General features: G+C 41.6%; 1 protein-coding gene and 1 long non-coding RNA gene across 2 annotated transcripts in view; one reads left to right on the forward strand and one right to left on the reverse strand.

Annotated features, from left to right (window-relative positions):
- Nucleotides 1-17,691, reverse strand: part of SNF8 (SNF8 subunit of ESCRT-II) — a 43,697-nt gene extending 26,006 nt beyond the window's left edge. The window contains exons 1-3 of the mRNA XM_073608048.1: nucleotides 17,466-17,691; nucleotides 11,579-11,629; nucleotides 6,557-6,695 (exon numbers count right to left, since the gene is read on the reverse strand). Coding sequence (XP_073464149.1) covers nucleotides 6,557-6,695; nucleotides 11,579-11,629; nucleotides 17,466-17,528 — 253 coding nt within the window. The 5' untranslated portion in view covers nucleotides 17,529-17,691. The remainder of the gene's footprint in view (nucleotides 1-6,556; nucleotides 6,696-11,578; nucleotides 11,630-17,465) is intronic.
- On the forward strand, nucleotides 17,526-21,530 carry LOC141114401 (uncharacterized). Its single transcript, XR_012236905.1, has 2 exons — nucleotides 17,526-17,739; nucleotides 20,888-21,530. It is a non-coding gene; the product is annotated as an uncharacterized lncRNA (long non-coding RNA).
- Nucleotides 21,531-26,463: the final 4,933 nt, after the last annotated feature.

Raw genomic sequence — 26,463 nt, forward strand, 5'->3', positions numbered from 1 at the left:
TGAACGGCCCTTAGATGTAGTGGCTGGATTGGTCCTCTTTTTTCCAGGCCAAGAATATGTTTTGTGCATTTTCTGCAGGTACAAAGAAATACTTATTTACCCTGCCAGAAATCAGATGCAACTTCCTGTTCAGTGAACTGAAATCTCAACCAATGTTACCAGCCTTCCCAGTTTTCTTTTTAGATACAGAGCAACTCCTCTTTAACTTATAGAGATCAGGAGAGCCAGGAGGGGTTTGTAGTCCAAATCAGAAGAGAAGATTACAGTACAGTGAGGGAACGATGTCACCGCAGACAAGAAGTCTGTTACCGACAGGATGAGCAGGGGAAAACAAAAGGATATTTTTGCTATTAGGTTTAATTTGGAGTCTAATACTAACCCTTTACCCTAAGGCCCCAGGCACACAACTCTCCTAAAATGCCCTTCCTCCTGGCAGCAACATTTTGGCAGAAAAAAGCTTGACACGTGTAAACTCGTTTAGGCACATCAAGCGCTTGGGTGTTAATTCATTTCATTGACCCAATAATAAATTTTTAAACAAATGCAATGCACGCTTAGACACATTTACACATGCCAATACGTTTTTTTCTGCCAAAAAGCTGTTGCTCCGGGATGCACTGGCAGTGGGTTTTTTTCCTGCCTCTAAACGCCTACATGTGCTAACATGAAGGGGCATTTAGAGACTGGAGAAAAAAAAAAAAAAAGCCAGACGCCACTAAAAACAGCAGTTTTAGCACTCAGTATGCATGAGGCCTAAACTACTGTGCCTTGAAAAAGTATTCATACCCTTTGAAGTTTTACACATCTTGTGATGTTACCAAAAATCGGTAAATGTATTTTATTGGGATTGTATGTGATAGACAAACACAAAGTGGCACATAATTGTGAAGTGGAAGGAAAATGATAAATGGTTTTCCATTTTTTTTACAAATAAATATGTGAAAAGTGTGGTGGGCATTTGTATTCAGGCCCCCTGAGTCAATACTTTGTAGAACCTCCTTTCACTGCAATTACAGCTGCAAATCTTTTTGGGGATGTCTCTACCAGCTTTGCACATCTAGAGAGTTACATTTTTGCCCATTATTTGCAAAATAGCTCAAGCTCTGTCAGATTGGATGGAGAGTGTCTGTGAGCAGAAATTTAAGTCTTACCACAGATCTAAACCATTCCATTGTAGCTCTGGCTGTATGTTTAGGTCATTGTCCTGCTGGAAGGTGAACCTCCGCCCCAGTCTCAAGTCTTTTGCAGACTCAAACAGGTTTTCTTCTAAGATTGCCCTGTATTTCGCTCTATCCCTCTTCCCATCAACTTTGACCAGCTTTCCTGTCCCTGCTGAAGAAAAGCATCCCCACAACATGATTCTGCCACCACCATGTTTCACGGTGGGGATGGTGTGTTCAGGGTGATGTGCCGTGTTAGTTTTCCACCACAAATAGTGTTTTGCTTTTAGGCCAAAAAGTTCAATTTTGGTCTCATCTGACCAGAGCACCTTCTACCACATTTAAAGTGAGGTCCCTCGCGCTACTAAAATAAGTGAAAGAAATCAATCCAGGCTAATAAAATGTGAACTATATGAAACCGCTGCAAGATCTGAAGTGTACACTAAACACAAAAGGGAGTATATAATAATGGTAGTGATCTGCGCAGATTTAACACAGATAATATAATGAAGTAATCCAAAATGTGTATATAAAATAAACACAATTGAAAAACTCCAAAACAAAAAGTGTATATATACACCAAAGAGTCAAAATCAAAGTGATTAATTAGTGACGATAAACATGAATGTCCATATCTGTGACAAATCTTTTAAAAATAAACCTCTATGTTGTGAAAATATTGTTGATCTTCGTGACTGAACAGCCATGTAATGCTCACAGAGCTCTTACCTCCAAAAGGAGAAAAATACGCCTCGGAGTCACCCCTGATGAAGTCACGCGTAGGCCGTGGCCAGAGGTTCAAGAAACCGGAAGTGACACAAGGAGCGTGTTTGACACGCGGCTGTACACCGATAAGCGTGTTTTTATTATTTTAATGCAAGAGACCATTTGGTATCTTGAATAAATTGCACAATCTTTACATATTACAACTATGGGAGGCCTGCTTTCTTTTACTTTCCCTAATGGTGAATGCTGACCGCCCACCACGGAACTACGGGACTTGAAGGCTAACCCAGCTCACAACAGAGAGAAAATTTGTCCATTAGACCGGGACCCATATCCAGAATTGCCTGCCTACACAGATACTGATCGGGAATACGGATGCCATACATTTGATCCCACCCCATGATATTGATCTGAGGCGTATTTTCCTCCTTTTTGCAAGGTAATTGCTCTGTGAGCATTACGTGGCTGTTCAATCACGAAGATCAACAATATTTTCACAACATAGATGTTTATTTAGAAGATTTGTCATAGATATGGACATTGATGTTTATCATCACTAATTGATCACTTTGATTTGGACTCTTTGGTATATATAAACTTTATTTTGGAGTTTATCAATTGTGTTTTATATACACATTTTGGATTATTTCATTATATTATTTATGTGTTAGAAATCTGCGCAGATCACTACCTTCTTCCACATGGTTGCTGTGTCCCCCACATGGCTTCTTGCAAACTGCAAACGGGACTTCTTATGGCTTTCTTTCAACAATGGATTTCTTCTTGCCACTCTTCCATAAATGCCAGATTTGTGGAATGCACGACTAATAGTTATCCTGTGGACAGATTCTCCCACCTGAGCTGTGGATCTTTGCAGCTCCTCCAGAGTTACCATGGGCCTCTTGGCTGCATCTCTGATTAATGCTCTCCTTGCCCGGCCTGTCAGTTTAGGTGGACGGCCATGTCTTGGTAGATTTGCAGTTGTGCCATACTCTTTCCATTTTCGCATGGTGGATTAAAAACCGTGCTCCGTTTGCTTGGGATATTTTTTTTTTTTTTTATAACCTAACCCTGCTAAACTTCTCCACAACTTTATCCCTGACCCATCTGATGTGTTCCTTGGCCTTCATGATGCTGTTTACTCACTAAGGTTAAAAACAGTATAATTAAATTCAGCGCTGACTAATTAAATGGACGTATCAAGATAAATGCAAGCAGACACTAAGGTCAATTCAAAAAAATACCTCAAAAGCATATAAGTATATAAAGAGTGCTGCGCAAATAAATGTCCTTAAACAAACATACAAAGGGTAAAAGTATAATGGCAGGATAGGAGGACAGGAACCACCGGTGACAGTATAGATATCTGGATGGTGACTTTTTTTCCCTCCACCGTTCTTAGATGGCCCCTCACCTCAGATATTCGACCTGAAACAGGTCACACCGCTTGTATGATTGGATGGATCAATCTGTATAATTAGTAATTACTCCTTCACCTCCTTCAACTCCCAGTACTCAGTAATTGGCAGATGATGAATATGAAATAAAAAGGCAAAACATAGTGTTCTCCGTAGCTACTTTATTTTAAATGATAAAAAGCTGAAATGAAATTTTGTATCACTCACAGAATACCGGCACTCCGATCCGAGTGCCGGCCAGCAGGCTTGTGATCGTGTCTGTCGGATGACCGCGGGTGACGTCATACGCTCCTAACCCCCGTACGCGTTACGTCCTATGGGCGGGACTTCATCGGCGTGGGGCGGGATGCGTAATGACGGCCCGCATTGTTAATATTCAGTGCCATGGTGACGGCGGCACCAATCAGAAGAGCAGGAACAGTAATCAGGAAGTCAAGCGCCTCCCTATCACTGCATCTTAGCCCTTGGTTCCTATTACCCTTCACTCCAAACGGGAAATAAAAGAATCAACACCGCCAGCAGCAGACAGATGACACAAAGTGTAAATTATATAAAGATGATTACTTGCAATACCCGAATAGCATATCTCATTATGCACAGTAAACCATCTTAATCTCTAAATTTAAAATTATAAAAGACATAAAAATATTTCCATTGAACACGCATATGCTGCAAAATCGCATGTAAAAAAGTTGCATAAAAAAGTCACATATACGATATATATGAATAAAAAAGAAAGACATCAACCCACGGGCATCGGCTAAACACAATCACATATACAGAATCAAAAAAGGCCTAAAATAAAAATTAGGAAATAAAAATAAATAATAAAAAATCATTATCTATTAAAAATGAAACAATTTAAATCAAAATCAACGTTCATTCCAAAGGGGGAGAGAACTTTGGTCTCATAGATCCAAAATGATTCCCTACGGCTAAGCTGCCTGATGTAATGGCCACCCCTCCAGTGTCGCGGCACCTTTTCTATCCCCCAGAATTTAAGGCATTTGGGGTCTCTTTGATGACAAAGGCGAAAATGCCTGGACACACTGAGTCTTTACCCCCCGCTTGATGTTGCTAATATGTTCTCCAATTCTTACGTGGAGTGCTCTTGAGGTCCGGCCCACATACTGGAGGCCACAATCGCACTCCAGCATGTAGACCACCCCCACTGTTGAGCACGTGATCAGACCTTCAATTTTATAACTTTTTTGTGTTGCATATGAAACAAACTCCTTCCGTCTCTTTATATTTCTGCAGGCGGAAGGAGTTTGTTTCATATGCAACACAAAAAAGTTATAAAATTGAAGGTCTGATCACGTGCTCAACAGTGGGGGTGGTCTACATGCTGGAGTGCGATTGTGGCCTCCAGTATGTGGGCCGGACCTCAAGAGCACTCCACGTAAGAATTGGAGAACATATTAGCAACATCAAGCGGGGGGTAAAGACTCACAGTGTGTCCAGGCATTTTCGCCTTTGTCATCAAAGAGACCCCAAATGCCTTAAATTCTGGGGGATAGAAAAGGTGCCGCGACACTGGAGGGGTGGCCATTACATCAGGCAGCTTAGCCGTAGGGAATCATTTTGGATCTATGAGACCAAAGTTCTCTCCCCCTTTGGAATGAACGTTGATTTTGATTTAAATTGTTTCATTTCTAATAGATAATGATTTTTTATTATTTTTATTTCCTAATTTTTATTTTAGGCCTTTTTTGATTCTGTATATGTGATCGTGTTTAGCCGATGCCCGTGGGTTGATGTCTTTCTTTTTTATTCCTATATATCGTATATGTGACTTTTTTATGCGACTTTTTTACATGCGATTTTGCAGCATATGCGTGTTCAATGGAAATATTTTTATGTCTTTTATAATTTTAAATTTAGAGATTAAGATGGTTTACTGTGCATAATGAGATATGCTATTCGGGTATTGCAAGTAATCATCTTTATATAATTTACACTTTGTGTCATCTGTCTGCTGCTGGCGGTGTTGATTCTTTTATTTCCCGTTTGGAGTGAAGGGTAATAGGAACCAAGGGCTAAGATGCAGTGATAGGGAGGCGCTTGACTTCCTGATTACTGTTCCTGCTCTTCTGATTGGTGCCGCCGTCACCATGGCACTGAATATTAACAATGCGGGCCGTCATTACGCATCCCGCCCCACGCCGATGAAGTCCCGCCCATAGGACGTAACGCGTACGGGGGTTAGGAGCGTATGACGTCACCCGCGGTCATCCGACAGACACGATCACAAGCCTGCTGGCCGGTACTCGGATCGGAGTGCCGGTATTCTGTGAGTGATACAAAATTTCATTTCAGCTTTTTATCATTTAAAATAAAGTAGCTACGGAGAACACTATGTTTTGCCTTTTTATTTCATATTCATCATCTGCCAATTACTGAGTACTGGGAGTTGAAGGAGGTGAAGGAGTAATTACTAATTATACAGATTGATCCATCCAATCATACAAGCGGTGTGACCTGTTTCAGGTCGAATATCTGAGGTGAGGGGCCATCTAAGAACGGTGGAGGGAAAAAAGTCACCATCCAGATATCTATACTGTCACCGGTGGTTCCTGTCCTCCTATCCTGCCATTATACTTTTACCCTTTGTATGTTTGTTTAAGGACATTTATTTGCGCAGCACTCTTTATATACTTATATACTCACTAAGGTTCTCTAAAAAACCTCTGAGGGCTTCACAGAACAGCTGTATTTATACCGAGATTAAACTACACACAGGTGGAATCTATTTACTAATTAGATGACTTCTGAAGGCAATTGGTTCCACCAGATTTTAGTTAGGGGTATCAGAGTAAAGGGGGTTGAATACAAATGCACGCCACACTTTTCACATATTTATTTGTAAAAAAAAAAAAATTTGAAAACCATTTATCATATTTCTTCCACTTCACAATTATGTGTTGGTCTATCACATAAAATCTCAATAATATACATATTAATAAAATAAGTTTTTGGTTGTAACATGACAAAAATGTGGAAAATTTCAAGTAGTATGAATACTTTTTCAAGGCACTGTATAATAAAAGACAAGATTACCACAACAAACCAAGCTAATAATACTGACATTGAACATCACTATTTTCTAAAACCATAATCCACAAAAGGTTAGTTACAAAATCTAGAAATGTTTTTTTTTTATTATTGACAACCAATGCTCAGTTCAGAATACATAGTGTGTGTGTGAAGGTAGGAACTGGAGTGAAAAGACAGACAGAAAGTTCAACTTACAGGCCAGAGGATCCACTCCAATTGTCGCACACATATCTTGGAACTGGACCCTGAACTGAGGATTCTTCCGGATTTCTTGCTTGTGTTTACTAGCAAACTCTTCTAGATTAGTTTTAAACATCTCTAACTGTTTTGACATCTGTAACACAGGAAAGAGCCTGTTAAAATTTTTATTTTTTTTTAGAATAAATCCGACCACATTGGTTCCCATTTATAGTGAGCCTTCATCAAAATTACCAACCTCTAAAAAAGTGATCCAGGGCGTATTGCTTTTCAGAGGATGGTACAGCAGCAGCTGGCAGGCACTCAGGCGGTGCTACCGATGTCTTTTTTTTGTTTTTAATGGATGAACAGCAATTTTCTATTGCAAGTAGGCACCACACAACTCCAAGCCAGTTTGGCTCATTGCTTCAGTGTGCCCTCCACTGATCAAAAGGGGCGAGTCAAACTCTGCTGCCCGAGCTAAAATTTCTACAGCCACGGCATATGTACAGCCCCGGTGGGCAAGTGTTAAAGTAGAACTTCACTCTCCCAATAGATAAAGAAATAGTTAGTAAAGTATATCATATTTCCTTGCTTTAAACTTTTTTTATTTACATTTCTTCAGTTACTTCCTGGTTTCTTGCCTAGGCAAATGATGTCTGTCACGGAACGTCTCACACTCCGCTTGAGTGCTTCCATCATATACCACTTCCTCCCAGTCTGTATACAGATATCAGATATTCCAACCTCTCTGAGCACAAAACAAGGCGACACTTGCTTGTTGCTAACATGAACTGACTTTTTATTTAGAATTAAAATTACAAGACTTTATATGCCGTTGGAACCTCCTCTAACAATACAACTCTAACCTAATTAACATAATTAACATGAGCTAATTAACTAATCCTTTATACAGCCTAGGTGACTGAGACATGACCTTTTGCCCAGACTGAGTTAATTATCACAGGACACCTTCTCACAATAGCAGCAGCTCCAATAGGAGTCGTCCCGTCTCCTACATTGAATAGAGGACAATGTGATCAGCTCATTCAATTAACATAAACACAGGTAGTTGGAGTTGATGACACCAGCATCTCCTCACAGGATGTGTCCCAACAGTATAATTCAATCTTATCATTCTAATATGGCATAAAAAGGGTTCCCAGAGTCTGTGTGTTTTGGGGGGACATGGAGCTGAATCCAAAGTAACACCAACCCCAGGCATACAGCTCACAGAGAGCACCATTCCCCCAAATGCCAGGGCCCATAATCAAAAGGCAACAGGCTTGCATTCAGTCCTCTCCAACAGCCTCTGTCCCGGCTAGGTCTGTCACAATGTCATACATCCCAGGAGTCTTCAGGAAGGGAGGAGGGATTTGCTCAGCTAAGCACACTCTCCTGCATGCATGCTTGAGCCAAGGGCAGATGATTTTGAGAAAGTAAATGTTACATGAATCATTTGCCCCTACTCAAGATGGCCATGGCCAGAAATACTAGAGGGTGTTTTTCAAAGTGATTTCTCAACAAAATAAAGGCATGGAGATATGTATGGATGGGGGAGTTTTTTTTGAATAATAAAAATTAATTAAATGGTGTTTTTGGTTTGTGTTGCTCAGATGCAGTGAAGATCCGCTTTAGGCTGGGTTCACAACACGGCACGGAGCGGCTCACAGCAGGGTTCCGGTGCGTCCCTGTTCTCCGTTTTAGGTCCGAATTCAGCCAAACATTCGGACTGAAATCGGAACTGAAACAGACCAGAAAACGCACAGGACTCCAGTGCAATTTGCTCCAGAGATGTGTGGACTGGCTCCATAGAGACCCAGTCAGTGTCTCCTGACATGCGAATTGGATGCAGGGAAATCAACATCCAATTCGCAACAGTGCCAACCCAGCCTTAAGGCGCCCTAACCGAAAGCTAGGCAGAAACAGGGATTGCCCTTGCTGACCTTCTTCTGAAAATACTAGTTGCCTGGTTGTTCCTGTCTTCAATACTTTTCCAGACCTTAAAGAAGCATTCAAATTAGGGTGTGGCTAGAATCCTTAGGCTGGCCATAAATGTATCAAAATTCGTCCAGATCAGCCAAAACCGGCCGAATTGGCTTCAATACAAGCAGATTGTCTTTTTTTTTCTCGTTCAATCACTTCCGGCGGCTATAGCTGCTGTCAGTGATCATTTTCTTCTGACGGCTGGGAAACCTTCCTCTGTCAGAATACAATAGCTCCACTGGAGGGATTCCCACATCAGCACTGTGTTGATGGGAGAAATCTAGCAATTTTCTTTCCTTCAACCAAAATTGTATAATGTATGGTTAGCATTAAACATACCAGGTCAAAAAGTGCTAAAATGATCAGATTAGCCTGACAGGAAGGATAACTAACATTTGAGGGGTCAGTAATGCCAGCCTCCATATTTCTCAGTTTTCTTTAACAGGCATATCTCTGATCATTGGAGATGAATGGTTTGAAGAAAAGGTTGGGATTAGGCTATATATATATATATATATATATATATATATATATATATATATATATATATATATATATATATATATATATATATATATATATATATATATATATATATATATATATATATATATATATATATATATAAAAAAAGTAGTATGAAAAATCAGGAGATTCAACACAATGTGCAGAAATGTGTTGCACTCACAATGTCTGTGCTTACTCCATAATCTACCTTCTATTGTTTCCATAGGCAAGTGTAACTATCACATTCACAGGGAGAGAATGGGAGAAAGCAAGCAGACAGCACAAATCATTAAATGTCAGAAGGCAGAAGTGAGATGGTCTAGAATCAGACTACATGCAGTCTGTTCATTCTGAGCTTCTCTTTTAAAACATAACAAAAGAGGAAATGTGATAAAAAATAAATAAAAAAGCCAGTAAAAGAATCATCTTTGCCTCTATCAAGGTTCCTAGGTACTCCCTATTCACTCATGGTATTATATTGACACTGTCAGAACAAACCAAAGGTGCAAACTGAAGATTTAACCTATCCCAGCCCCTTTTGGATCTTGGAGGCTCCAATCTGTTCACCTCAGGTGCATTCCTGTTCAAATTGCATGCTATTCTTTGCAGTGCGATTTGAGCACATTCATTTTGTGTGGACGCAAATTGCAAAGTATTGGTACTCGGTATCGGCGAGTACTTGACCGAAAGTAACAGTACTTATCGATTAAAAAAAAAAAAAAAAAAAAAAAAACGGTATCAGTGCATCCCCAATTACCATCTTAAGGATTAGTGAGCCACAATATATAACATGTTTGTTCTTAGCTCTTTAGATACACTCTGTTTTTAAAATTTATTAACAGCATGTCAGGTGCAACCTGCATATTCAAAACTTGCATTTTGTTTAGAGTAGGAGTAAACTCCCATGCATGGCTGTTACCTATAGGTAAGCTTAAAATAAGGTTTACTTATAGGTACAGTAAATATCCCCTAAATGTGCACCATTTTAGGAAATATTTACTTCTGATTCATGCGGTCTGAAGAAACATTATACCCTTCCGTTCCTTCAAAGTCCTGTGCCGTAAACAGCGGCTCCCGTCATCATGGCTCAAGCCACACTAACACAGACGGAGTCCGCAAACCTGGAAGGAAGATCGGGTGAAGATGGAAGCGCCTTCTGCGGTGACAGCGCGTTGCTAGAGGGCTTTGTTTTAAGGTACGTTTCACATAATATGCAAGTATGCGATGCATACTAGCACATTAGGGAATTGCCTTGCAGGATTTAAAGGAAAAAAAAACAAACACACAGACAGTGGATTATTACCCCTTTAGGCTAAAGCTTACCATACCTATTACAATCTGATTAACATTTTCTTTGGATTTACTGAAACTACGGTATGTATTATTAGAATTTACTCACACTAAAAGGGTCTGGGGGACCTTAGTTATGAGGAAAGATTACAAGCACTGAACTTATTCTCTCTGGAGAAGAGGCGCTTGAGAGGTGATATGATTTCAATTTACAAATACCATACTGGTGACCCCACAATAGGGATAAAACATTTCCACGTAAGGGAATTTAATAATACATGCGGCCATTCACTAAAATTAGAAGAAAAACGGTTTAACCTTAAACTACGTAGAGGGTTCTTTACTGTGAGAGCGGTTAGGATGTGGAATTCTCTTCCACAGGCGGTGGTTTCAGCGGGGAGCATCAATAATTAAAAAAAAACTATTAGATAAGCACCTGAACAACCACAACATACAGGGTAATACTGACGTAAAAACAAACACACACAGGTTGGACTTGATGGACTTGTGTCTTTTTTCAACTTTACCAACTATCTATTCAATTTACATCCAGTAAGGTAGCCCCAATTCTACACATAATTGTTGCTAGAACTAATGGAGATCGTACAGGACCCATTTTTCAGGCAGACCCAATCAGACCACCCATTGCTCTCTATGGGACGGTGGATGTCAGCGGACATGTGTCCGCTGTCACCCGCCAGCATCTGATCCCGTCTGCTAAAAACAGATGTTTGGGGATACGCTCGCCAACAGTCCGGCGGTTCAGATGACAATTGGATGAAAACGCATATCCAATCGACCTCCCCATAGAGAGCAGTGGGCTATGCAGAGCAGACAAGGACCTGTCATCCATCTGCTCAGTGGACAAATCCACTGTGAAAGGGGCCTTAGGATTAAAATGTATGCGGAGCTTTAATGAAGTTTTAATCCCTTTATTACACCCTCCACCTATCTAAAGAAAGCAATGGTCCAAAATCTCTGGACTCAGTCTGGGGCTCAGCAGCATAAACACACAGGTAAGACCTTGAGTTGATAAATATCACCTAGATGGACTGCTCAGTAAAATCCATGTCACCCAAAGTAACCCAACGTATTGCAGTTGTCATTTTTTTCTACTACAGGCTCAGAACTTAACACAAAAATTTGACTACTTGTTTGGCCAATACCCCACTTCTCATATTCCAGACACATAAGGCAATTGTGTACTGCAGAGCGATTAATATAAAGGAATTGTTAACAAACATCAGTCTTATTCACCTGTACAAGCTGGTCCTCAGCCAAGACATTCCCTCGTTCTTTGTATTTGGCCTGAAATATAAAGTCATTTCAGTTAAACATTTGAATTAAATAAGCTTGAGAACTGGAATACCAGAATTAGTTTGTCTTTGAAAAATCTTTCATTATTTTCTAATAAAAAATAAATAAAAAAAATGTAAGTATAGTTGACTCGATGACTGAAAGCTGCCCAGGCCCAGAATCAGCAGATCATCCCAGAGATATAACATTTTCACCACCATGCTTCACACTTGTTGTGAGGCTCTTCTCCTGAGATGCTTACTTTAGTTTACACCAAACACATACTATTACTGTTGTGAAAACAACTATCTGTGATTCATAAGTCCACAGCGCACTGTTCCAGAAGGCCTGGTCTTTGCCTGTACACTGATCAGCCATAACTTTACGACCACTTACAGGTTAGGGGAACAGCATGATTATTTTGTTATAATTGCATCTAAAAGTCCGTGGGATACAATGAATTTGGCAGAAAGTAAGCATATTGTCCATGAAGTTGAAGTTTTGAAAGCAGAAAAAATGTTCATAACAGTTTGTTGTGTATGGAGCTGCATAGTCACAGACCAGTCAGGGTGTCAATACTGACCTGTGTCCACAAGAAAAAGAGCCTTGAACATCAGAACTGGACCACAGAGCAATGGAAGAAGGTGGTCTGGTCTGATCAATCATGTTTTCTTTTTCATCATGTGGAGGGCCGGGTGCGTCACTTACCTGGGGAAGAGATGACACCAGGATGTAATAAAGGAAGAAGGGAAGCCGGCAGAGGCTGTTTGATGCTTAATAAAAATGTTCTGCTGGGAAACTTTGGGTCCTGGCACTCATGTAGATGTCACTTTGAAACGTAACATCTACCTTATCTTTGTTGCTGACCAAGAAAATCCCTTCATGGAAACCATATTCCCTGGTGGCAGAGGCCTCTTTCAGGAGGATAATGTGCCCTGCCACACTGCAAAAATGGTTTAAGAAACACAACAAGTTTGAGGTGTTGACTTAGCCTCAAAATTCTCCAGATCTCAATCCAATCAAACATCTGTGGGAGCTGCTGGAAAACACATCCGATCCATGGAGGCCCCACCTTACAGGAATTAATGGAACTGCTACTGACGGCTTGGTGCCAGATACCTTCCAAGGCTCTGTGGAGTCCATGCCCGACGGGTCAGGCCGTTTTGGCGTCAAAAGGGGGGACTACTCAATATTAAGTGGGAGGTCATAAAGTTTTGGCTGATCAGTGTATGTTTGATGGCAAACTAATCTTGTTCTAATAGTCTTTTTTTGGACAGCAAAGGCTTTCTTTATTACACACCTCCTATACAGATTACATTTCTGCAATCTCTATCTGATTGTAGATAATTGCACTTTGACATCAACTGTTGCAAAAGTTAACAAGAAAGGTTCCACCTGCATCCCCCCTAAAGAGGTTCTAATCATTAGTATCTAAGCACCCAATTCTAATGTCGTGTCATGTGGTGGTGGGGAACATTTCCATGTAACATAACCATATTTTTAGTCATTTAGATAACAGGAATATTTACACCATGCCAATGTTTTGTGTCATTTAAAGTGGTTGTAAACCCTCACATATACCCAGTGAAGTGACTGGCCCCAGGTAATACACAAAGATGAAACAAATCATCCTATATAAGTTGTATCTGTTTATCTGCAGTCTTTTCTACAGTGGGGAAATTTATTATTTGATCCCCCTGTAGATTTTGTAAGTTTGCCCACCTACAAAGAAATAAAAGGTCCAAATTTTTATCATAGGTGTATTTTACATGATAAAGACAGAATATCAACCAAAAATCCAGAAAAAAAAAAAAAAAAAAAAATACGTGATACAAATGCTATCAATTGTATAAATTAATTTGCAGTTCGGTGAGTAAAATACGTATTTGATCCAAGTAAAACATAACTTAGTACTTGGTGGAGAAACTCTTGTTGGTTACCAGGTTTGCACACATCTCAGGAAGGATTTTGGTCCACTCTTCTTTACAGATCTTCTCTAAATCCTTAAGGTTTCTTGGCTGTCGCTTGGAAACTCAAAGTTTCAGTTCCCTCCATAAATTTTCTATATGATGAAGGTCTGGAGACTGGCTAGGCCACTCCATGACCTGAATGTGCTTCTTCTTGAGCCACTCCTTTGTTGCCTTGGTGGTATGTTTTGGGTCATTGTCATGCTGGAAGACCCATTCACGACCCATCTTCAGAGATCTGGCTGAGGGAAGAAGGTTCTCATCCAAGATTTTACAATACATGGCCCCATCCATTGGCCTCTCAATGCAGAAAAAGTCAGTCTGTACCTTAAGCAGAGAAACAGCCCCAAAGCATAATGTTTTCCGCCTCAGTGCTTGACTGTAGGGATGGTGTTCTTAGGGTCAAAGTCAGCATTTTTTTTCCTCCAAACACGGCGAGTCGAGTTAAGATCAAAATTGAGCTCTTTGGCATTATCTGACCACAGCACTTTCTCCCAATCCTTCTCAGAATCATTTCGATGGTCACTGGCAAACTTCAGACAGGCCTGTACATGTGCCTTCATGAGGAGGGGGACCTTGCAGGCGCTGCAGGATTTCAATCCATGGTGGTGTATTGTGTTGCCAATGGTTTGTTTGGTGACTGTGGTCCCAACTGCCTTGTGATAATTCACAAGCTCCTCCCGTGTAGTTCTGGGCTGATCCCTCACTTTTCTCATGATCATCCTTAACCCATGAGGTGAAATCTTGCACAGAGCTCCAGACTGAGGGTGATTGGTTATTTTGTATTTCTTCCATTTGTGAATAATCGCACCAACAGTTGTTTCCTTCTCACCAAGCTTCTTGCTTATGGTCTTATAGCCCATTCCAGCCTTGTGCAGGTCTACAATCTTGTCCCTGACATCCTTTGACAGATCTTTCGTCTTGGCCATGATGGTGAGGTTTGAATGGAAGAAAGATTCTGTGGACAGGTGTCTTTTATACACATAACGAGTTGTCGTTAGGAGCACCTTCTTAAATTGACAGGACTAATCTGTGTACCACATGAGTACATACTGTAGCCAGTCTGTGGGAGCCAGAGTTATTGTTGGTTGGTAGGGCATCAAATACTTATTTTACTCACTGACCTGCAACTCCATTTATAACATTTGTATCTTTTTTTTTTTTTCTCTGGATCTGGATTTTTGTTTGATATTCTGTCTCTATCATTTAAAATGCTTCTATGATAAAAATTATAGACCCTTCATTTCTTTGGGCAAGCGTACAAAATATGCAGGGCATCCAATAATTATTTTCCCCGCTGTATTCAAAAAGGGTGCTTAGATTACACTCTGCAGAGCTTAGTGAGGAGAGCTCTGAGAGCTGATTGGAGGGAAGGGACACACCTCCTTCACACAGCACACATGAACACACTATAGAGGGATATGCTTTGTTCATATTTCATGTCTGAGGTTTACAACCACTTAAGTATATTACAATGATCCATAGATAAGATCTGATATAGGATCTAACTTTTGCTTGTTCTAATATGTTAAAAAAAAGTCAAAAATTTCCATGGGGTGTACATACACTTTCACATGACTGTATGTGTGAAGTGTTTTACCTGCCACATCAGGTTTTGTATATGTAAATAGTCGTATGATTCACGCTCCCCTGACACACCCCTCCAGGCAGATGACAATACATTTGCAATTCTAGTTTTGCAACTTCCCATGTCCCCTGGAGCCTCAAGAAGTCTTATATATGTTTTTAACTATGCATAATATTGAGCACAGTCAGCCCCTTCATGAATCACAATTAAATGACTGTGCCTCTTAACTGGTCTCTATGAGATCTGCATTATGCTATGGCAATGGCATGCCCATTTATGACCCAGAAGTGGCTTATGATGGCCATACATGCAATACTGAGTGAATGATCAATCACATAATTGATAGCTCAATTCAAAATGGTTGTCTAACACAACAAGGAAAGTACTGATTTGGTAAAACACAATCATATTTTCCACTATGGCAAATTAATTTTTTATAAAAACCACCCAATTATACATACAGGTCATATTTGGGAGGCAGTACTGATGCCAAACGTGGCAGTCAAGTGAATGGGGCTGCACAGCAACTGAAAGTGAAATGGCCTTGGTTGTGGAGCGGCGATGCAGACTTTCAGGACCCGTTCACATAACTTACAGTGCGGGAAACTTGCATTTCCTGCACCACAAAAAAAACGCACTGCCCTCTTTAGACTCATACCTGTGCTATTAATTGTTAATGGCACCTCCAAGACATCTAACAAACATAGCCACTGCCTACCACGTTGTTTAAAGGTCAAGTTCACCTTTCTCAACATGTTACACCTGTATTTAGGGTATAACATGAAAAAGAATCCACCACCTCCCCCCCTCCCCGTTGTGACAGCGGGTGGGGGATCTTCTCCCCCCCCCCCCCCCGATCCGCCTCCTTGTGACAGCAGGTGGGGGATCCTCTCCCCTGATCCACCTTCTCCTTGTGACAGCGGGTGGGGGTTCCTCTCCCCTAACCCGCCTCCTCCTCGTGACAGCGGGTGGGGGATCCTCTCTCCTGACGCGCCTCCTCCGTATGACAGCGGGTGGGGAATCCTCTCCCCACTGATCCGCCTCCTCCTTGAGACAGCAGGTGGGGGATCCTCTCCCCGACGATCCGCCTCCTCCTTGTGACAGCAGATGGGGGATCCTCTCCCACGGTCCGCATGTCAGTGAGTGAGGATCCTCTCCCCCGATCCGCCTCCTCCCTGTGACAGCGGGTGGGGGATCCTCTCCCCCAATCCGCCTTCAATTTGTGACAGCGGGTGGGGGATCCTCTCCCCACCGATCCGCTTCCTCCTTGTGACAGCGGGTGGGGAATCCTCTCCCCCGATCCACCTTCAATTTGTGACAGCAGGTGGGGGATCCTCTCCCCACCGATCCGCCTCCTCCTTGTGTCAGTGAGTGGGGATCCTCTCCCCACTGATCCGCTTCCTGCTAGTGACAGCGGGTGGGGGATTCTCTCCCCGCTGTCACAATTTGTAAACACTACAGCTATGCGGGGCTCCGCCTACACAGCTGCATCATTCATTCACAGAGTTCTGTAAATGAATGAACTACAAATACTGTCATCCACTGCAGCTGAGGGCTTGTAGTTCTCAATGACCTCTGCAAGAGTGCTGGTGAGCGTCCTCAGTGCGCTGAGCTTCCCGGACTTCAGTAACTGCTCCACAGAAGGTATGAGCAGATCGCTCTACTGACAGTCTGCAGAAGCCTGGCATTCCACCCATGATCTTCTGATCGCTGTGCAATGCTCTGCAGCCTACTAAGTAAAAAAATAAAAAAAATGTACGTTTTTACCTGCAAAAAAATAAATAATATGTGCATTTATTTACTTTTTTTTTTAAAAAAGGTGAAATGATTCTTTAATGCAACGGGATTTTAGAAATCGTGCCTGACATACTTTTTGCTCGTTCAGCATGTTTGCCAGCCTGGTGAAATGAATGGGCTGTCGGGAACACGCAGGAACACACGGGGTTATGGTGTGGCCGGCCCTCGAAGGTTCAAACACTTATCCCCTCTCAGCCGCCCTCTGAATAATAATCCACCACGGATCGCTTTTCAGAGCAGCTGCAAGTGTAAGCAAGTCCTGAAGGGAAAAGTTGTGTCTGCAGATCAACCATAAAGAGAACCTGTCACCCTGGTCTGATCCTCATATAAAATGATTATCTGGGTTTAACTGCTCAGTGCTGACAGAAGATGATCTCTCCACAGACAGACAGACACAACACCCACAAAACACAGACACCCCTCACCTATCATTATATATAGGTCCTGGACAGCACCCCTCCCCCCTCCTCCAATCCCCCCACACGGGGCCCTTCACCTCAGCCAGCTTCTTCTTGGCTATGGCCCCCGCTCCCACCCCTCTCCGGTGCATGGCTGACATAAACGCCGCTTCCTGGTCTTCAGAACGTCTCTGGTGATGTCACATCCATTCCGCCGCACACTCACTTCCGGCCTCCGGAGCTTAGAGCGACCCGGTTAGAGCGGCCATAAGTGCAATAGAGAAGGCGACCCAGACCGTCTATTTACTTCCGCCCACGCTAATTGCGTACACTTCCGGCGGAAGTACGCTGGACAGGACACTATGGTCGCTGGTAAGTAGCCATTTTGTTGGTTGGGGTTGTGGAGCTTTCCACTATGAGCCTTCTGATCACACAGCTGGTGATTAAATTACCTTAAAGATAGACCTTAGCGGACAGAGCTGAGGAGGTTGTCATCAGATGATCAGACTTGAGTGTGACTACAGGGATGGATCATGTTAGAGGGTCTGCCATCTGATGACAAGTCTTTATTTATGGAATATAGTGGAGTGTCATTCTGTTTTACAGATCCTGATGTGTCATGTTTCAGTGAAAAAGGCAATGATGTATCAGGTCAAGAGGGCTTGATATCTATCTATCTATCTATCTATCTATCTATCTATCTATCTATCTATAATAGAGATGAGCTGAGGTGTGTTTGGGCGCAAGTCTGAGCCCATGTGAGCTATCCCGCCACTAAGCCATCAAAGCCGACAGCCAGTCATAGGTGGCGGAGGTATTCCCAGTTCCCTGCCCTGCAGCTGTTCCGTCAGATTAGTCGACCCGTCAGATTTCGCAACGGAAGTGACGTTCTGTCGCGGCCAGCTTGGTACACCCTGCACTCACCCACACTAAACCTACAGTCTGAAGTCGCCAAGGGGATATCTTTTTACACCCACATCTTGCATTTCACACTTATTTTTACCACTAAACTGAGCTTATATCATAAAATACAGGATTTAGAAGTCCGTGACACTGTTTTGATGTTGAATTTTAAAAGCAGCAGCAAGCCGGCTGAGCTCACACTTTTGCTAATCTGACAGAAGACTGCTGATTTTAAAATTCAACATCAAAATGGTCTCACGGACTTCTAAATCCTGTATTTGACGATATAAGCTCAGTTTAGTGGTAACAATAAGTGTGAAATGTAAGGCTTGGGTGAGTGTAAAAAGATGTCCGCTTGGCGACTTCAGACTGTAGGCTTACTGCGGCTGAGTGCGGGGTGTACCAAGATGGCCGCAACACAGCGTCAGTTTCGTTACAAGTTTTGATGTGTCGCCTATTATGACGGAACACAGCCACACATATACTTGCATACGTACAGCTGGGGGCGGGGAATGCCTCCACCATCTACGACTGGCTGTTGGCTTTGACAGCTTCCTGGCAGGATACATACCTCCCAACATTTTGAGATGGGAATGAGAGACATCTACTAACAAATGTATGTAGGAATAGGACACCCCCCCCCCCCCCCCCGCTACATCCCCTTAAAGGAGAATTAACCAAAAAAAAAGTTTAAATCCACAGGGACTTTTACCACTACTATTCCTTTATATTGGCTTTTAAAATGTACAAATGCAGCAATTTAGAAATTGGATGAAAGGTTTAGCACTGGGGAACACTTTTTGAAAGATAAAAAATGCATTTTATATACAACTATATAGATCAGACCAAAATGAGGGACAAATGAGGAGGAATGAGGGACAGAGGGACATTGCTCCAAATCAGGGACAGTTGGGAGCTATGGGGATAGGTCAGGCGGGTTCAGACTGGTGTTCAAACACGCCTCAGCTCATCCTTGAACTCGAGCTCCTGCATCACTGGGGTCCTTGGTAGGGATGAGCTTACATTCAGGACAAACCTAGAAGGAAGCGGTCACTCTTGCCCAATCAGCTGCAGCCAGGACATGCGGCTGCGCGGTGGGGAATGTGCTGGCTGCAGTTGATTGGCGGGAGTGACAGCTTGCTTTCAGATTCAGTCTGAACCCAAGCTTATTCCTAGTAGGGATGAGCTCCGACGTGTTTGGATCCTAATCTGATCCTGCCAGTAGGCTGTCTATGTAATAGGCCTATTATAAGCCCCAGTCACATGTCTCACAATTTGTCTCACCATCTGCCCCAGCAGTAAATACCAGTGCTTTGAGCCTCCAGAGTAAAAAGCGCTCTATAAATGTAAATTAAAGAAATATATCGTAGCTGGTACCTTTGTGTGGGGGGTGTTATGTGTCTTTTACAGGTATGGAGAAATCTTACTGTCAAAGCCCTAATGGGCACCAAGTCAGCCTAACATCAATAGTATGTAAGGTATTACACCATAGCCTATGCAGTACTGTATAGGCCATATTATTACAATTGTTTTTTCTTTAAGTTACATGTTGTTTCCCTTAAAGGGCGTTACCCTTTAAGGTTTACACATTATGTATGTTTACCCTTAGGGCTGGTTCACACTAGCCGTGCAGTGGCTGGTGCATCGCGGGATCTGGCTGAGAGTGATGATTGGCTGAGCTCGGCGGATTGCACTGTTTTTTGTTTTTTTAAACAAACTTTACTGAGACGGAGAATAAAAACACTCTAGAAATGTAAATAAAAATATATCATAGCTGGCACCTTTGTTAAGTGTCTTTTCCAGGTATGGAGAAACATGTCACACCCTTATTTCCCACAAAGCAGTGCTTTAGTGGTTCAGATGCTCTTACACAGCGAAGGGTGCTAATGCTACACCCCCGTGGTATTGTACAGATGGGAAATACGGGTCTCTGAGTTGGACATTCCACACAATCACACTACCAAGTCAAAGAACTCAGATAAAGCAATGCTATCTGAATTTTGAATTTGTTGCATTAAAGCGTTCATTCATCTTTGTAGTAACATTTACTATACAATAAAGGCATCCCAGTGTTTTATAAAACATTGTTTAGTGGAGAGAAAAAAAAAAGAGCTCACTTTGTGTGATATTCTCCGAGACCAGGCCAGAAAACATCCATTGGGAGAGATCCACTGCGTCTTGCACAGAATTTGTAGTTCCGATAGCTGAAACTTGGTGGACAGATCTTTTTTTTTCTGTTATCTTCCTGTTCCTAGACTCGGTACCCTGATGACATTATCAGTATAATTTAGTAATCAAATTCAGGAGTGGGTGGGGTTTCTCTATTGAGGTCAAAGTCCTAATGGGCATCAAGTCAGCCTAACATTGATAGGGCATAAGGTATTACACCATGGCCTGTGTAGCAACTGTGTAGGCATTATTATTATTTTAATTGCAATTTTTTTTTCCTTCAAAAGTGGGTTACCCTTTAAGTTTTACACATTATGTATGTTTACCCTTAGTTTCAATGCATTAGGACTTTTCTTTTGAGGTACCAAATAATCTAAAACGGAAAACCAGAATACTCTACTTGAAAGCTTCGTAAGGTGTTTTATATATGTGTTTTTTTTTTTTCTAGGGTCCTACAAGTGATCTTTGTCTGCTTGCCATGAGACCACATAATAATAGTTAAAATTCTTCAGATGTTGAGGAACGGCTTGAAGAGTGTTATGTAAACTATATTTGCTCTTCAGATATTGACTTCTCCATTTAAAGCCCAGTGATGTGACTTCAGGCATGTTACATTTGTGGAGAAGATGAACACCAGATCTGTAGATGACGTTTCTAATAAACCCCAAACAGAGAGAGATGACAACATTCATGATAGTGACAGACCTGAAGAACACACCGACCACACATACTCTTCATCTTGTCATGAAACGGAAAATGAAATTCCTTACTCAGCACTGAGTCCCAATACCCTGATGCTTACGAAGAAGATAAGGCGACTACATCGCAAAGCCCAAAGACAGAAGCAGAAGATAAAGACTATGAAGAGGCTGATTAAGCAATTACGACCCTGCAGTTAAACAATGCCTAGTGGATTAAAATCACCTGAATACAGTGTTTGCACCCTGGTAACTGAATTATAAAGGCAGTGTTTTCTAGCACACACCACTACATACAGTATCTACTAAAATTTGAGTCAATAACATGCTTGTCTGTCTCCTGTAACTGTATATAAGTAGATATAAAATAAACCCTTCTATGTGTATTTACAATGGTCAGTACTGGTTCTTCTTTTTTAAAGGCTTGTTAACAGCATGGGCTTTATTTATTAGAAATTTGTATAGCTGTTCATCAAAACCGCATACAAATTTGTTCTCAGGCTATATTTATATATAATCTATCTATATAATTAATCAGTACAATTACAAGCCATATGCTCTGTTCACACAATAACTCTGTAGTGAAGTTTTTTTGATGAAGTGTCGCCCTGTGACTCTTCCATACAATTAAAAAAAAAAAAAAAAAAGGTAAATAGTGCCTTGTGTTGTAAAGATGCAAGGCACCGCTCTGCACTGCTGCTACACAATGAACACTATCCCACACATTCAACCCAACTGTTTTAGGATGCAGACTGGTGTGAACAAGTCGTTTAGGCTCGAGTCACACTAATGCGTTTTTTTGTTGCATTTTGCCGAAATGCAGGGAATTTTTTTTAACATTAGTTCCTATGAAACAAGTTCACATCAATGCATTTTTTGTGCCTCTGCGTTTTTGGAAAGGGTCGGGGACTTTTTTTCCTGCAAAATGTAGCTTTTTGCATGTAATAGACTTCAATGGACCCGCATCCAAAGCGCAAGTACCACGTTTTTACCGCGATTTGTGTTTGGTTTGTTTTGCTGTACATTCACTATATATAACTGGTTGCTAAGGAGGGGGCCAGGAAGCCAGCCGCCATGTCTTTAACAACCAATGAGTCATCAGCTGTCAGTGGGCTTTCCCGCTGACAGCTGAAATGTAAAAAAAAAAAAAAAAAAAATTGCCAGCAAAAAAAAAAAAAGAAGGGTTGTGAAATAAACCAGCGTGGGGTCTCCCCCCTGAGGTCCATACCAGGCCCTTTGGGTCTAGTGTGGATTCAGAGGGGACCCACCCAGGCCACTTTTAAATTAAATGGTGTGGGGGTCCCCCACAAAATCCATACAAGACCCTTATCCAAGCATGCAGGTCAGGAAAGGGAGGGGACGAGCGGGCGCCCCCCTCCTAAGCCATACCAGACCGCATGCCCTCAACACATGGTCTGGTGAAGCACCTTGCCCCCATGTTGATGGGGACAGGGGCCTCATCCTGACAACCCTGGCCCATGGTTGTCGGGGTCAGGAAGAAGAAGCGGGGAAGGAGAAGACGGAGGAAGAAGACATTTTTAATAAAAGACTTGTCAAAAACTGTTTAGTAGGAAGTGGACGGAAGGCGCGTGATCAGACGCTTACATCAAGAAATGTATGGTTTATTTATGTAAAAGAATACAGACATATAGTCATATAGATATAAAATCATACAAATACTACATAATATTATAAAAAAAAAAAAAAAGGAAAAACAGGTAACAAAATAACTACTAGGAAGTTAAAATTGGGGTGTGCCCATATTGAGGCAGGTATTTAAGAAATGCTGACGCGTTTCGAGGAAAACCTCTTCATCAGAGCCAGGAGAACTGGAGCACAGTCTGTATGGGCCGGTAGGCCGACGTGTACATGGGGTGAGGTGGTGTGGCTAGTAGGAGGATGTGTCCTGTGATGGATAATTGATTATTCCAAGTTCCATACCCAGGTGTTCTAGATGAATCGATATAATATAGGAGTTTCACTTTTTTAATTGAATTAATGAAATAAACTTTTTGATCATAATCCAATTTTTGGAGATTTACAATACAATTGAATACAGTAATAATCAGAAGGCCCTGCTCATTAAAGCTTACAATCTAAGAGATCACATAGATGTCTTGCTTTGAAATAGTGCGTAAAAACTGATGGTTACTTAGCTTTAAAGGTCATAAAAATAATGTAAAATTGGGCGAGCCCTGCACTATGTGGACTACTTATAAGAAACATTTGTGCAAAGTGAACAAAATTTCACTTTTTTTTTTAATAACAGATTAATTCCTGTATCATTTGCACCATCTAGTGGCCAAAATGCAGTATAGTTTTCTGAAATACCTCCATAAAAAATGCTGCACTTTGTCCACTAGATGGTGCAAATGATACAAGAATTAATTTACTGTATTTGAAAATATAAGGGACAATTTCATTCAGCTTGCACAAATGCTTCTCTCATCAGCCAAAGAATGATTTTATAAATAGACTCCTTTGTTTATTGGTTTTACCAAACTATGCGTAATTCCACTTCCTCATCCATGGCAGCTCAGAATGAAAGATTGCACCTTCTAAACCCACCATAGACGGTTCAAATCTCAGCCAGTGCAGGAGAAACCGTCCAGGATTCAAACTGCCTACCAGTACCCATCAGTGCTGCCTATCAGTGCCCATCACTGAAGGAGAAAAATTACTTGCTAGCTATGAAAAAGTTTTGTTTTTTTCAAAAATTTTTGGTCTTTTCTCATTTATTTAGCAAAAAATAAAAAAATCCAGTGGTGATTAAATACCACCAAAAGAAAACTCTGTGAAAAAAAAATGATAAAAATGTCATTTGGGTACAGTGTTGCATGACTGAGTAATTGTCATTCAAAGTGCAACAGCTCTGAAACCTGAAAATTGGCCTGGGCAGGAAGGAGGTGAAAGTGTATGTATAATAAAATGTTTTTTCTTAGTTTTGGATAGAGAATGGGAGGGGTAATACCCCGTCTGGTTATTTCTTGCTGTCTGTGTACCATTGGGGAAATTTCTTGTCATTTCCTGTCCCAGAGATACAATAGGAAATGAGATAAAATCTCCCAAAGTGAGTGCATTTTTTTTTTCTTTAAAAGCAGGGTACACAGTAGTCAAATTATAAGCTTTGTGGGTGGTCCCATCGGCCAACTTCTGCCCCCCCATATTTTGACTGAATATTTGAAGGAGCTGGGTGGAAACATGTTGGTTGAACAGTGGTTGCATCCAATCAGAGGCAGCCCTTGTTTGGGTTTTCTAACATTTGCCAGCTGTGGCTGTCAGAATACAATAGCTGCAGCTGGAGGTTTCTCAATCCGCGCTGTATAGCATGGATGGGGGACGCTTTTAGATTATTTTCTATAATCTATGTGTACATACCCAGCTTTAGACAGATGTACCCAAAACAGGTATCCCCGTTGGAAGATTTCCCCTTACCTTATAATAAAAAGGGACAATTATCTTTTGTTGGGGGACATTTTAAAAATGTTGGATTTCCTCTCACTTTTTTTTTTTTTCGGTGACAGTGGTCACCATTACAAATAATAAATTGCCCCAATGGGGACACTGACAGCAGGAAAAACTTGTCAGAGGGCTTAACCTCTCTCCAAAAATTAAAGGTTTTGCCTCAAAATATACCGTAATTGTTTGTTCTTGTGTTTAACCACTAAGCCACCGCCCACCGTCATATGACGGCTGGACGAGGCTTCTGTTGTTCTGGGAGGACGTCATATGACGTCCTCGCCCTCCCGAGCCACTAGGGGGCGCGCGCGCGCGTGCCCACTGCATCACTCGGGACCCGGTGCGCGTGCCCGGCGGCCGCGATGTCCGCCGGGCACCTGTGATTGCCGGGTAACAGAGCAGGAGCGTGGATCTGTGCATGTAAACACAGATCCACGTCCTGTCAGAGAGGAGAGGAGACCGATGGCATGTCCCTTGTATATAGGGATAGCGATCGGTCACCTCCCCCAGTCAGTCCCCTCCCCCCACAGTTAGAATCACCTCCTTAGGTCATACATTAACCCCTCGAGCGCCCCCTAGTGGTAACCCCTTCCCTGCCAGTCACATTTACACAGTAATCAATGCAATTTTATAGCACTGATCGCTGTATAAATGTGAATGGTCCCAAAAATGTGTCAAAAGTGTCCGATGTGTCCGCCGCAATATCGTAGTCACAATAAAAATTGCAGATCGCCGCCATTACTAGTAAAAAATAAATAAATAATAAAAATGCTATAAATCTATCCCCTATTTTGTAGACGCTATAACTTTTGCGCAAACCAATCAATATAGGCTTATCGCAATTTTTTTTTACCAAAAATATGTAGAAGAATACGTATCGGCCTAAACTGAGAAAAAAATTTGTTAAAAAAAAAAAAAAAAAATGGATATTTATTATAGCAAAATGTAAAAAATATTGTGTTTTTTCAAAATTGTCCCTATTCTTTTGTTTATAGCGCAATAAATAAAAACTGCAGAGGTGATCAAATACCACCAAAAGAAAGCTCTATTTGTGGGGAAAAAAATGATAAAAATTTAATTAAGGTGCAGTGTAACATGACCGCGCAATTGTCATTCAAAGTGCGACAGCGCTGAAAACTGAAAAATGGCTTGGGCAGGAAGGGGGTGTAAGTGCCCTGTATTGAGGTGGTTAACCAGTTCCCGCCCGGCCTATAGACAAATGACGGCCCGGCGAGACCGCTCTAGTTCCAGGTTGGTGTCCTTCCCTACAACGGTGACGTCCTTCCTCACAATGGTCACGTCCTTCAGCGCAATCTGTCACCAGCTGCTGCCGGTACAAAGCGATCAATCACAGCAGATCACATGACATTCATGCCATTTATTGTGTACTATTGTGTTGCTTGCTGTGATTGGCTCAGCACAGTGAGAATCTGTAATTGACTGTCACACAAACGGCCAGTTTATGAAGGTGCGATCTCAGCACCTCACTGGAGATCTGTGACAGAATTCTCACTTTCTGATTCACCATTTCAGAGATGGAGAATCAGAGTGAGAAGCCTGAAGCTGGCTAAGTATTCTGGAGAAAGCAAGAAGTCTTTTGACTTCTTTCTTCAACCAAACAGTCAGAGCACACCTTCCCCACCATTACACACCCCAAAACCAGCAGGATAGGAATTTATTTTATATATATATATATATATATATATATATATACACACACACACACGCATATACATATATATATATATATATATATATATACATACACACGCATATACATATATATTACACACATACCCACACACATTTTTTTTTTTGGGTGTTCACGTCTATGGCTGGGTTCACACTTGTGCGATGCGTGTACCAG

This window comes from Aquarana catesbeiana, linkage group LG12 (assembly GCF_042186555.1).
Source record: "Aquarana catesbeiana isolate 2022-GZ linkage group LG12, ASM4218655v1, whole genome shotgun sequence".
NCBI lineage: Eukaryota > Metazoa > Chordata > Amphibia > Anura > Ranidae > Aquarana > Aquarana catesbeiana.